This window comes from Lepidothrix coronata, unplaced genomic scaffold, assembly GCF_001604755.1.
Source record: "Lepidothrix coronata isolate B3197 unplaced genomic scaffold, Lepidothrix_coronata-1.0 Scaffold147, whole genome shotgun sequence".
Lineage (NCBI taxonomy): Eukaryota > Metazoa > Chordata > Aves > Passeriformes > Pipridae > Lepidothrix > Lepidothrix coronata.
The window spans coordinates 2,348,882-2,362,808 of record NW_016690327.1 but is presented as its reverse complement, the minus strand read 5'-3'; the positions used below and the strand labels follow the sequence as shown (position 1 = coordinate 2,362,808).

The window sequence follows — 13,927 nt, the reverse complement described above, 5'->3', positions numbered from 1 at the left end:
CGCCAGCAGTGTCACTGTTGCGACACTGGGGGGGGGGGGGGGGGGCGGAGCCTCGGGGGCCCCGTTGGACCCAATCGAGGGGGGGCCGGGGGCAACTGGGTGGGAGGCGGGAGGGGGATCCCAGGAAGGTACCTGGGCTGTTCCCATGTGACGTCATCGGCACCGATTGGGGGTGACAACGCCGGGGGGTTCCCCAGGGTCCCCCTCAGCCCCCCAATCATTTTTCAGCTGGTCTCTGCGCCATTTGTGGGGACTCTGACCAATTTGGAGGGGGGGCTCTGTCCCCCCAACCCCAGCAGACCACGAGATCTATCAAGACCATGAAGACCTCCAAGACCAAATGAAGGCTGGTGCCTTTATTTGGGGGGAGGATGACACACTCTGGGGAGGGGGTTTCCCCAGGACCCCGAGTTGGGGGGGGGCGTTACTGCTCCCCACTTTTGTGGGGCATGTCTCCCCACACTCCCCAGTCTAAGGGTGACTTGATGGAATGCAGTGGAGACTCAATGAGACAAACAGTAAGAAAAAAATAGGGAGAGTGAGCCTGATCAAAGTAGACATGGAAGGAAACTTGAAAATGCAAAAAGGAGCAAGATAGTCAAGAGAGAACTAAAAAGAGCAAGTTACAGTAGCAGTGCATATATGTAAGCAAAATCGTAAAGCCAAGAGATTAATAGAGGAAAGGAGACAGCAAACTAGATAAAAGTAGATAGAAAACTCAAATTTTTGAAGCTAAGGAACTAAGAGAGAAATGAATTAAAAAATATCAACATCAAACTAAGATAAAGGCAGACAGAAACTAAAAAAAACCAAACAAAAAACAAACCACCTTAAACCCGATACATGACAGGACATCTTCAGAAATTTTGCTTGTGAAAGTGAAAACGTAAATGTGCACCTACTGATTTGCATGTGTGTCTTCTTAGCAATCAAACGTCAGCCCAGAAAACAGACGAATGTGAAGAGTATGTGCCTCAGTCTTCATAGGGTAATCTCTGATCTGCCTTCAAACACAGCACTTCTGAATTTGGTGGTCTTAAAGACAACATTGAGTAGTACGGTTGTCCAGATTTCTCATTATTGCAGTTTATTATTTGTGATCCTACTTCACTACTGAAAGAAAACTATGGGACTGAGTCCATGTTACCCTGAAAGCCCACAGGACATGTCACCAATGTTTGTGCCTCTAATTATCTAGCTGGCCATTGTGGGTCAGACAAATACGGTAGAAAATAAAAATCAATTGTGCACACAAAGTCGACATTATTGATGAATAGGAATAAAAAGGCCTTGATCTTCAGAGAATATTTCCATGATTGAATGATTAATGATTACTGTGACATTTGACCCTAAACTAAGAAAACATAATATGGTCATTAAAACTTTTGGGGGACGTTTTGCAGTGAACCTGCTTGTTATTTGACTGCGATACCGTTTTGAATGAGGCAACGCATCCCAGAACATGGTGTGCAGACCATTAAATGTTCGCCTTAACATTTAGCTTTTACAGAACAAGTAAACCTCCAGCCGCGGTAGTTCAGTCTCACTGAATACTCAGGGTTTTCAAACGTATCTTCTTCAGCATCCTTGCAGGAGCTGGGAGGGTGTGGGGGTGTCAGTGGACCACTTCAGCAGACTTAGATGATTTTTTACCAATAACAGAAAAATGTTTAGAAACACACTTTAAGTACTCCATAGAAGAGACATATGTTTAGAATCCTGGAAATGGCTGGCTGTAGACTGCTAGTTTGCCAAAATGATTAAGTACTTCCAGGCAAGCTGTCATTTAACTATGAAATCGGACATGACCTATTGACTGATCCTCAGCACCAAAATTAAAATATAATGATTAGCTTTTTAGAGTGCTCAGCAGAGGAAGTTTATTCACCCTTCGCAGGACATTTGAAACAGGAATACACTTTTGTAGAGCACTGATGAGAATCACCTAAAAGAACATTATAGCCCTATATACTTCTTAAGTCACTCATATTGGTCCTGGCAGTGGAGCTACACATTAATAGCAGGCTGTGTCCTTGGCCGTTGCACTGCTAATGCCGCCTCCAGAACAATTTACTCAGATGGATGGAAGATGGCAGTGGTTGTAACTTTTTATTGGACGTCGCAGATGTTTAGTTTTACACATTTTTGTAAAGAAAGGTACGTTTTATTTTTAATTTTATTTTTAATTTTCTTCTCTTTAAAAAATGTCTAACTTGCCTATTTGTATACTGATTTGCAAGAGTATTTTCATGTTTAGAAGGCTGCCTTTACATGAAGTTCCCTCTATAGTCATCAGTACTGCAACCGTAAGACTCCAACTTCCTTCTCATTTCTTAACACTTATTTTACAGGGTGAAAATTAATCCCATTTGAACAGGAAAAGCTATGTTAAACCACCTTTTTCCTAAAAAATACTGAAAAAAAGATACTATTCTCCTTTTCAGTATAACTGAAATCTATTGAATTGTGCTGTACATAGAATGAAAAGGTAAATCTACAGATGTACTGCTTATCCCCAGACATAATGCTGGTAAAGAATTTTTGTATAAATCATTTCTTTTTCAAAGAATTGTAGCCAAAAATAGTAACTCTTGACACTTAGGCCCTTATTCACTATTTTAAATGCAGGTGTCATAGATCAGAGGAAACAAGACCGATTATGGTAATTCTATTTATTTATCATCGACATCCGCAAACAAAGAGCAAATGTCTGTCTGCACAAAATTATATGCTTAAATATATTTTTTAAATTAACGAAGAAATTTTAGTGAGATGCTTTATTCCCTCTGGAGTTCCTTTGTATAACCAGTTTCCACTGTGAAACAGTAATTAGACATTACCATAACTTCAGCTGTGATGTGGGACTTGGAACATCTGAAAAAGATGTTCCAAGGACACTTAGGACACTTCATAAGTGTCCTAAGTATAACATACTGCTCTTACATTTTTATCATATGATGGTTCAAATGGATCACTAATGCTCTTAAAATCCTGCCACAAGTCGAGGTACCTTAGTTTCCACTGATCTGATGCAGTCTGAGGGTGCTTAATACCTCATAGAGATATGCTTATCAGGATATCTTTTAAAGATAAAGTAGACACGGGCAGATGATGCAGTTCTCCATCTTGTAGATGAGAGAAAATAATACCCAGATTATCAGTGAGCAGTTGTTCATGTTGCTATGGTTACCGTGTAAGCTACGATAGTTTTGCCCAGTGTTACTTTTTTTTGTAATGCATTAAGGAAGGAATGCACATTTTATAATGTTTTATACTTTTTTTTCTCTCATACATTTTAGTGTTAAGATGGCAGAATAACCATGGGAGACTGGAATTTCCTCGGAGGCATTTTAGAGGAGGTCCACATCCATTCTACTATTATTGGAAAGATTTGGCTAACGATCCTCTTCATATTTCGAATGCTTGTCCTTGGAGTGGCAACCGAGGATGTTTGGAATGATGAGCAATCAGAATTTATATGCAATACCGAGCAACCTGGTTGCAGAAATGTGTGCTATGATGAGGCCTTTCCCATCTCTCTCATAAGATACTGGGTCTTGCAAGTTATATTTGTGTCTTCTCCTTCCTTGGTGTATATGGGTCATGCCTTATACAGACTAAGAGTCTTGGAAAAAGAGAGGCAAAAAAAGAAAGCTCAGGTAAAGGTGGAACTTGAAAGCACCAAATTAGAAATGACTGAAGATCGTAAAAGGCTGGAGAGAGAACTCCGGCAATTGGATCAAAGAAAGCTAAATAAAGCACCCCTGAGAGGCTCTTTGCTCTGCACTTACGTGATACATATTTTCACACGGTCTGCAGTGGAAGTCGGTTTTATGATTGGGCAGTATCTTCTTTATGGCTTTCATCTAGATCCCCTTTATAAATGTCAGAGAGATCCATGTCCAAACACAGTTGACTGCTTTGTATCTAGACCAACAGAAAAGACAGTCTTTATATTATTCATGCAGTCAATAGCGACTGTATCATTGCTTTTAAATATCCTGGAAATTATCCACTTAGGATTCCGAAAAATTAAAATAGGACTCTGTGAGCAGAATAAAAACAAGGATGACTCTGACAATTTCCACATAAACACGTCTAAGAAATACTCTGTGATACCGCAATCTTCTTTCGGAATACCCACCACCCCTCAGAAAACTCTTCCTTGTGCACTTAGCAGTTATACCTTTTTAATGGAAAAGCAAACCGACACTACCGTCTACCCGGTTCTAATTTCTCCTTCTCTGTTTCAGTCTGTGCAAAATAATCATACAGAAAGCAGCAGTAATTACACCCATTGCAATCAGGAGAATAAATTGCCAAAGAAGAGGCCAACTACAAATGCCTTAGACAATCAGACTCAAAATAACAGCATGAATAATAATGAGGGTTTTCTTGGCGAGCTTGGGACTGAAGCGCATGATGCACAAAAAGAGGATGAAAAGAAACATTTCCTTGTTGTTACTCAGAATGCAGATATGGCTTCAAACATGTGTTTGAGAAGCTTTACTGACATGCCATCTCAAACTTCACTGCAACCCAATACAACTTTTCCTTGTACCAGTTTTAGGCAACAGCACGGAATTGGTTCGTCTTGGAACTGCTCAGCAACGGTTGAGAGCGCAGGAGCTTTGACAAATTCTCTTCCAAAAAACAGCAACAGAAGACAAAGCAGTTTCAGCGCAAACAACGCCCAAACTCCTTACAATACTGACGTAAAAAATTTTAGCCGACCAGACACTCCTGACTCTACAGAGGAGGTGAGCTCAGAATCTACACAAAGTAGAAACTGGAATAGTCCTAAGCTTTACTCTCTGTCCAGGCAACTGTCACTGTCAAGTAATGCCAGCAGCAGGCGTGCCCCTACTGATCTTCAAATATAGTGGGAGTTAAGCCATCAATGCTGGAATAATTAATGAACAAGGAGACATAAGCAAGACCTGTGTGTAAGAGTAGCTAAATCATTCAACTTTAACCAGCTTTTTCACATAGATAGAAAAGTTGTGTAACCCTTTGAATAGTAGCTAAGTAACTTTTAAACAGTCCCTTTACTTCCTTTGTAATGAAAATGTGGCATAGACCTCAGTGTATAAACTTCTACACTCCTTCCAGCTAAAAAGGAAAACATACTCCCTCTAAGTCCACATATTAGGAGAAGTCTGGCATAAAATCACAGCTGATAATACTATTTAAACTGAATAAAAGTAGGAGAAAAAATTTAGAATCTAACAATATCTTTTACAAAGACCAGTAAATGAAATTAGGCTAAAGGTGGCACTGGCGCTCTCAGAAAAACTTTTTGGTAAACATGTTTCCACTTACTCTGAGAATTCAGACTTTTCATAGCTGTCTGAAAGCAGAATGTCAAACATATCCCACTCTTCAAACTGTGTTAAATACAAAAAGAACAAAACATTTGATATACTGATCACTAATTCTTTGACTCCGTGGTACACTTTCTTTTTCAGTGTATCACCACTGACTTCCTCAGCAGAAAAATCAAAGTGAATTTCTTTTACTATTAGAGTTCAATACACTATTACATTTTTAAAGCATCATGAATTGCAAACAAGCTGTGAGCTTTAATTTTGACATTTTGCATAACACTAAAAAGATAGCATTTTTTTTTTTAAATCAGAAAACAAGTTACTGAAATTTATTAATCAGAAATTCTGAATTTCACAAACCAGAAGGCTTACTATGGAAAATAGAAAAAAAAAAAAGAGAGAGAGGAAAAAAAAAGTAAATACAGTAGTACATTCCTGCCTTCAGTTACAATGTCAAAAGATATATAAAAGGTTTATCAAATTGTAAAACTACTCCCTTTCTGTTGTCTTTCCCTCAAATTCTGACAAACTTTTAAATCAAACAAAGCTTATACTTGTTTAGAAGGAGCATTTTTGTTTATGCTTCTTATGGGGGTAGTAAGACATTAAGGATATTCATTCACTTGCTGCTCTGGTCCATACAGTATAATGGAAGTTCCAAGAAATATCCTGAAATAGTAAAGGAGGCAAAGATGAACAAAATACTATGTTACATTTGTAATAGAGCTTTCTATGTATGAAATACATTTACTTGAGTCGCACAGCACTGACAGGCTGTAAATACTTGATGAGGTGGTCACAGCTGAGATGCAATAGTGTATACACATGGTTTTTTTACTAGTGGATGGGATTTACTGTACATGTACTGGAAAAATATTTTATGAGATGTATCATCATGATGTTACAGCATAATTAAATCCTTTAAGGTGCATTGTTATTGTGCTTACCAGACAGCCATGCTTCAGAGTGGCTGAAAAGCTGTACAATACTAGAAAAAAAGAAGCCTGAAAACCTAAAAAGCTCTTTTGGCCCCGTCCATGTACGAAACACACATTAGTACTATTACAACTATTCACTGTAAATTTCTCTCAGCAGGTATCCTTTTCACCTCATATCGTTCTGTGTGTGTACATAAATACAGATATACATAATTCTGTTTACACTGTAAAATTTAACATTGTGTAATATACTGAAATGCATATAAATGTATAGCCTGATTTAGGCCAGTTAATACTGCTACTGTGGCTTTAACTCTTGCATTTCTTGATGCATAAGATTCTGCGAGTGATAACTGCTAATGTTTGTTTTGCATTTAATGTCTCTGTAATAAAAAGCCTAGTATTTAATGCACTCCAGTCCCACTGCCAAATAATAACAAGTTAGCATTTAGATGCTTACATATGGGATATGACATTTGCATTTCTGTTGTTCAAGATGAGTTACAAAAGAATTTGTTTTTCTGCTGCTGAGAGCAGAATTTTATTAACTTTTTTTTTCTGACAAGGGTCAAATATTTCATTTCATCACAGCACCTTGCCAACAGAAAAGTGTAACTTAATTCCAGTGAAAACTGAAGACGTTGCAGAAGAGCACAGAGTAGAAGTATGAAAGGACCCTAACATCACAGGTGCAGGATCATTTGGTTATTTCTTTTTTTTTTTAACTTCTATAATAAACAGATTTTATCTGTCAGTAGATACCAGAGACTTTCACAAAAATAAACAGGTATAACTACTTCTGTGTTTTTTTTAAACAGGCTAAGGCAAATTACTTTCCTTATGATGCAAAGATTTCACCACATATCACTCTTTGGAGCCCCTCGAGTGGACAGCTATGCAGTTGCTGCTTGCTGCAACTTCCCCCTCCTGTGATTGTCCCGCTCTGCTCTGCCCTGAGGAGGCTTCACCTTCAATATTGTGGCAGTTTTGGCCACTGCAATACAAGAAAGATATTAAGCCATTAGCGAGTGTCCAAAGGAGGGCAACAAAGATGGTTAAGGGCCTTGAGGGGAAGCCGTGTGAGGAGCAGCTGAGGGCACTTGGTCTGTTCACCTTGGAGGAGACTGAGGGGTGACTTCATTGCAGTTACAACTTCCTTGTGTGAGGAAGAGGAGGGGCAGACACCGATCTCTGCTCTCTGGGGACCAGGGACAGGACCCCAGGGAATGGCCTGAAGTTGTGTCAGGGTAGGGTTAGGTTGGATGTCAGGAAAAGATTCTTTCCCCAGAGGGTGCCTGGGCACTGGCTCCCCAGGGCAGTGCTCATGGCACCAAGGCTGCCAGAGCTCAAGGAGTGTTTACATGGTACTCTCAGGCACATGGTGTGACTCTTGGGGATGCTCCTGTGAAGGGCCGACAGTTGAAATCCATGATCCTTGTAGGTCCTTTCAAACTCAAAATTCTCCGTGATCCTGTGATTTCAGCGCGCTGCAATTACCCCTCGAGCCCCGGCAGGACAGCTCAGCGTTCCGGCCGAAAGCCGCGGCACGCCCCGCCGCTCGGAGAGACAGTGCTTTCAGAGCCCTCACAGCCGGGCTAGGGGCGAGGCCCGAGGGCGGTGCCGCCGCTCCGTCGCTCCGGTAACGGCGGGGAAGCGCTGGCGCTTTAAAGCGCAGGGCGCAGGCGCGAGGTGGGGTGGGTGCGGTGCGGGGTAGATGGCGCACTACAAGGTAGGAGGCAGTGCCGGCGTGGGTGCGGTGTTGCCCCGCTTCCCGCTCGGAGCGGCGGGACCGACACCGGCTCGGCCCTTCGTGCCGCTTCCGCGGCGGAAAGCGGGGCCGGCCCGGGCCAACGAGCCGCCTCGGCAGCCGAGGCGGGGCGCGCCGCCGATCTGACCGTGTGGGCGTCCTCTCTCAGGCCGCGGACTCCAAGCGGGAGCAGTTCCGCCAGTACTTGGAGAAGTCGGGGGTGCTGGACGTGCTCACCAAGGGTAAGTCTCCTGCCCGTGAGGGGCCAGCGGGCAGCTCTTTCGGCTCTGCCGGCCCGGCCCGGCCGTGTTGTGGCGGCCCGTCGGGTGGCCCCGCCGGCTCCCGCCTCGTCGTCCGCCTCTTCCCCTCAGTCGGCGAGGGGGCGGCAGCAGAACTCTCCTGGAAAATCTTGGTGCGACGTGGCCTGGAAATGGAGTCCGGGAGGCGGAGGAGGGCCGCGGGCCTCTGGAAACGCGCCCTGGGAGTTACAAAGCGTTAATTCCTGTGGGGGTCGATTGTTAGAGGTGCGTGTGGGACACAAGGCTGTTCCTCTCTCCGCACGGGTGTGTCGGAGACCTCTCTTATTCTCGGCCAAAGTGCTTCTTTCAATGCGTGCTTTTGGTTAATTTCTTGGGGGCTGTTATTCTGCCAGAGCTCTACAGAGAAAGTAAATGCTTGAGACGGTATAACAGCAAGCGTTATTTTAAACCCCACTTTAATTCTTTAAGACCCTTTCTTGAGTAGAGCTTAGTGCTTTTTCTAAAATGAATGAAAGTTATGTTTTGGAGAGTGACTATCTGTATCAAAATGGGGAAAATGATGATGCTAAACTTGACACATATGACTTGGCATCTTTGAAATTCTTTTGAAGTCTTTTTGAGAACCTTCCAATAGTACGTGGCAAAAATCTGTTTCCATTTCTGATTGAAAATATGCTGTATAAAGAGGGAGCAGCAGATCTAGGATGTCGAGCGAATAGGTGCTGCATTAAGACTCTTGGCCTGGTGTGTGAGTACCATTTGATTTTTCTATTGCAATACCATCCAATGCAATGGCAAAATAATGCAATGGCAAAACAAGCCTTCCAAGCACTGAGGCATCCTAATTTTGTTTTTAACTTGGGAGGTGCGTAGCTTAAAACCAGTTTGACTGTGTAGTTTGAATATCTGGAACTGGCACATTGCCCCTGTAGGGAGTGGGGAATGGTTATGTTTGGGAACTTTCTGAGTATTTGTGTGACTGAGTTCTCCATGTATATGGCTACTTTTATTTAAGCTGACAGGGTATTGCTGCTCGTGTCTGACTTCTGTGGCCCTTAGGGGCTCCATCCATAAAGATTATCAGTGTCACCTACTCTGACAGTAGCCATTTAGTTTTGTAACTGTAGATGTTTGATGGAGGTTTGCTTTTATGCTGAAAGTTACAGAACTGCTGATGTCCTGTGGTTCAAAGAAGTGGAAATAATGATACATGAAGAGAATCTCAAAATAGTTAGAATTTCAGTCTTGCTGATGAAAGCTAATACTAGTGTTGCATGTGGAATGTGTAAAAATTGTCCAGGCCATTTTGTCTTCTGTGCTAGACTAGCCAAAGACTTGGGTTAGGGATGAAGAAAACTTATATTTAGCTGTTACTAGGTGGAATGCTCTGTCTACTCCTGTACAGCAGACCTGTTGTTTATGTCAGAGTATACAGGTGAAAATCATGTTAAATGGAAAAATGTGCTATAAATGTGTTATGCTTTCTGACTGTTGGTATGCGTTTCAAAAACTTAAGAGTTGCATGAACTTCTTGCAATTGATGAATATTTTCCATTTGCAGTGTTGGTAGCCTTATATGAAGAGCCAGAGAAACCAAATAGTGCACTGGAGTATCCTTTTTCTCTGCTGTGTCTTGTTTGTAGAGACCTTATGTGGAATAGCAGTACTGCTTCTGACTCAAAGGTGAACTGGAGAGGCTCATTTAGAAGCCTTGCCTTGAGAACATGGCTTTTATCGATGCATTTTGGCTAATAATTGCCTTCTTACAAGCTAAGGGAGAGTCTGACAGGATGCAAGAGAACTGGGCTATCAGTATGCCAACAATTAAAAAGCTAAGTTATAGGCCATTACAGAGTTGTAGACCTGCAGCATTTGAGTACCTGCAGTGTCTGTGGCTTCTGAAGTTTGCTTCTTCACATTTCCTTTTTTGTTTGATTTGGTTTTTTTTTAATAAGAAGAACTTGTACTGATGTCTTGTTTTTGGTTGTGTTTGTTTTTTTTAAGGAATATAGCTATGAGTTTAAAAACCTCTCTTATTTTTTTAACTTCCTTCTATAGGATGAAAAGCACTGTAGTAATCTCAGTGGTGTACTGTGATTTTGGTCATGTGTACTGCAGTGCTAACTTCAACGTAAGCGTTAAAACTAAAATGTGGTTATACTGTATAACTGAAGAAATACTTAACATCTAAATATCAGCTTTCTGAAGCATCATCTGGGAGCTTCAGCTCCTGAGAATCCAGAATTAGAGGCACTTCGCTTGGAACTGGCAGAGATGAAAGAAAAATATGAAGCTGTGCTGGAAGAAAATAAAACCCTGAAAAGCAAGGTAAAAGTCTACTTGGTGTTACTCTGTAGTTCCATATCATACAACAAAAAACCACTTTAATACTTAGAATACAGCTGACTTTCTTCTGTTAGAGTAACTGAAAAATATTGCATTGTTTAGCCTCGTGGCTGAGAAATGCTGATGGAATTCATTGTAGTTAAGGCTTATTTTTTTTTAATGGGACACTTCTTTTAGAATACAACTTATAATATTACTAAACTTGGGATTTTATTTATTTAGGGAAAGTCTGGGTTATCAAGTCTAATATGCCCTCATTCAATCCTGTCTGGATGTGTTTGTCTGATATTATGTAGCTCATGCTTCCATGAGAGTTTTGAAAAACTCAGGTAATGTATCCATATTATAAAGGCTTTCAAAAGGCAAACAGAAAGAGGAATATTCTATATTACTTTGTGTCACTTGGCACAGAGGCACACCCTTGCACATGTCAGGATGTCACCAGTGGAGGCTATTAGACCCACAGGGAACAATAATTTATGCTTTTTACCTAAGATGACCCTGGTATTTCTCTATCTGCAACAGCAGTGAGTCTGAAGTGCTGCTAAAGGCAGGACCGTTCTTTAATGGGTTTGTAGGCTGTCTGAAAGAGCTCGGAGGTGTGAACAGCTTCCTAAAAACACTGAAGAAAGAAACTTTTGAGGTGCTTAATACTCCAGTAGCTTATGTGCCACTACAGGTTTACGTGCATTTATTGGAAATGGATGGTGGCTGTTAGATGTGAATATAACAGAGCTTTTTACTAGGAGACAGCCACCCCACTTCAGTTCTGGGAGAAGGGATTCTTGGGCATTACCCCTTTGTATTTCTTAGCTGGAGTGCCCTCTTGCTGTTCTAATAATTCTCCTTGTCTTCTGTTACCTGCTGTGAGTCCTCACAGCTACATTTGTTAGTTCTTCCTAGGAAATATGGCAAACAGCAGAATTTTAGGGGGAGTAGCAATAGACCAGCAGTTCACTTGGTGCAGCAGACTTAAAAATGCAACCGATAGTAAGACAGGCAGATGAGAGCAGAGTAATCTGAGTCTTTGTTTAAAGAACTCTTTTAAAGAAGTCAAGACTTGTTCCAGGAAAGTAAGCCTTTCTGTAATCATGGGTTCATTTGTGCTTTCACGTTATTCATCTTTCAAATGATAACTCTTACTTTACATATTTTCCAGTATTAGTGTGGGTTTCTTTTCCCCTTTCTTCTGCTGTGTAATGCCCATCATTCTGACATCCTGTAGAACTTCACACAGAATGCAGGGAGAACACTGCTGTTTAGCTTTCTTTCAGCAATCCTCTAGCATAAAATATATGCCATTATCTGGGTGTTTATTGAGAACTTCTGTTGCAATCATCTGAAGATCTGTCTTTTTCCTTATGTTTATTGCTCAGAATGTCAGGTATTTGTATGTGTGTTGAAGGCAGGGACAGGAATTCAATAGTTAGGCCTTAGGTAGAAAAGAAAACTGACTTTTGATTGTGTACTAGCCATCTGCTGTAGTAAAATCTACAAGAATGAAAAAATGTTATTTTAGCAGTTTTTGTTAGCAGCAGAGTGATTGCTGCAGTTCAGTGTTGCTATGAGGAAAGAACACATGTATTTTAATTTATTTCTTATGTCCTTTTTTTATTTTTAAGTCACTCTGCAATTTGTAAATTGAGTAAACCAAACCAGCATATCTCAGAGAGATGGTCCTAATTCTTCAACATTTTTAGCTTATAGGTCATCATTATCAACTGCTATTTAAGATGTAAAGTACTTAATGAGTCCTAGAACAAGAAGCAGTGAAAAATTAAGGGGAAGACCTATGTGCTTTTAGACAGCCCCCTTGTTATGGCTGCATGGTTATACAGTGTGACAAATGGATGTTTTGAGAGAAGGGTTACTTTGTTTCCTCACTTGAAAATGGACTTGAATGAAGATGAGTGAGTTAAAGTGCACAAAGTAAATGGAGCAAGTCCAGACCAAACATTTTCCTACATTTCTTAATGTAGAGTGTTATATGAAATGTTGCAACTAACTGAATTCCTTTCTTTAAATCCACAGCTGGCTCAGTATGAACCACCTCAAGATGAGAAGCATGGTGAATAACAGTAGTTTTTCCTTTAATGCCTTGACTAAATAAAGGGCTTCCTGAGAACTCTGGTCTTTATTGTGTATGTGTGTGTGTGAACTCTGCATTGTCTACTTTGTTACTTCATGGTCTTAAAGAAAGAGAGTGCAGTATCATGAGCATACAGCTGCAGCAGCAACTGATGTGTTTAAGAAAAGATGACAGTTCTGATGAACTTTTAGATAACTGTGCCTGCCAGCTTTGTGTAATTTTCACATCATGGTCAATGGTCCTATTTGAACTGCTGATCTCTCTTGGTTTTCTTTTAACTGAAGGGGGCGACCTGGGACAGATGGACTAACTAAACTAAAGCAGGACCTTCAAGTTACATTCTGTGTTGCTACTCAGCACTGACGTTAGGCTTCTACTGAAGCTGACAGGGTAAGTGTCTACTCAAAGGCACAAAACGAGCAAGTATAGTTAAGTGATGGACATAGCACAGTGCTGAAGATGCAGATTTGTATGAGACGTACCTATTTCCATGCAGTTTGTGTCTCTGATCCCGTGTCAGCAACTGGGCCTTGGAGAGTTGATCCAGAACTGTCCACCTGGACAGTTCTGAACAGAATAAAAAATTCTTACTTGTAATTAAAGTCCTGTGCAATTACGGTGGCACGTGTAAGAGTGTGGTGGGGAGAGTTCTGCTTTCTTATTCGTCTAACAGTGAAAAGAAAATTTAGGCAGGGTAGAAAATCCAAGTAGGGTGGGGTGTGTGACTTGTGATTTCTAATTTTGCCTATGCTCTGTCTCCCATTTTCCTGAATTGGCTTCATGACTCTTCTGAAATGCAAAATAGACCTTTATTAAAAAAAAAAAGAGAGATACATTTTTAAATAGCTGCATTTGTTTCCTATCCTAAAATTAGGTACTTTAAAGGCAGCTGATGACAGGAAAAATAAAGGAAAGGGGAAATGAAGTTGTCTTATATATTAGATTTACTGGCTGTTAGTTTAACTTCCTTATTTTTAGGATAGGTTTTGCAGATTGTCTTGCAGGTGTGGTAGGATGGATCAGACAGAATTTTTAAGTCAATCTAATCAAGGCCTAATGAAATAATAATTGCTTACTTACTAGTGTATCTAACGTTGATCTAAACAGGCCAGAAGAGAGGTAAATGAGGGGAAAATACTGTGTTAAGTCTGTAAAGCATTAATTAGAAAAAACCTACCCTGAACCAACAAATCAAAAAAAAAAAAAAAAAGGCAGGAAAA

The 13,927-nt window shown here is 40.8% G+C and overlaps 2 protein-coding genes across 2 annotated transcripts; both read left to right on the top strand.

The window, feature by feature from the left end:
* Positions 1-1,951: 1,951 nt before the first annotated feature.
* On the top strand, positions 1,952-6,885 carry GJA9 (gap junction protein alpha 9). The gene is made up of 3 exons (XM_017828261.1): positions 1,952-2,157; positions 3,300-4,760; positions 6,832-6,885. Exons 2-3 carry the CDS (start codon positions 3,321-3,323, stop codon positions 6,883-6,885), a joined length of 1,494 nt encoding a protein of 497 aa, XP_017683750.1. The 5' UTR covers positions 1,952-2,157; positions 3,300-3,320.
* Positions 6,886-7,910: 1,025 nt separating this feature from the next.
* On the top strand, positions 7,911-12,751 carry MYCBP (MYC binding protein). Its single transcript, XM_017828337.1, has 5 exons — positions 7,911-7,994; positions 8,182-8,254; positions 9,834-9,882; positions 10,471-10,600; positions 12,650-12,751. The coding sequence occupies exons 1-5, from the start codon at positions 7,980-7,982 to the stop codon at positions 12,692-12,694; spliced, it is 312 nt and encodes a 103-aa protein (XP_017683826.1). The 5' UTR covers positions 7,911-7,979; the 3' UTR covers positions 12,695-12,751.
* The last annotated feature ends 1,176 nt before the right edge of the window (positions 12,752-13,927 follow it).

Excerpts from the sequence above, each read along its gene's own strand:
- GJA9 (XM_017828261.1), top strand. The coding sequence starts at position 3,321 with ATGGGAGACTGGAATTTCCTCGGAGGCATTTTAGAGGAGGTCCACATC. Across the intron at positions 4,761-6,831 it reads CTCCTGACTCTACAGAGGAG|GGTCAAATATTTCATTTCAT; the intron begins GTGAGCTCAGAA and ends TTTTCTGACAAG.
- MYCBP (XM_017828337.1), top strand. Across the intron at positions 8,255-9,833 it reads GCTGGACGTGCTCACCAAGG|TGTTGGTAGCCTTATATGAA; the intron begins GTAAGTCTCCTG and ends TTCCATTTGCAG. Across the intron at positions 10,601-12,649 it reads ATAAAACCCTGAAAAGCAAG|CTGGCTCAGTATGAACCACC; the intron begins GTAAAAGTCTAC and ends TTAAATCCACAG.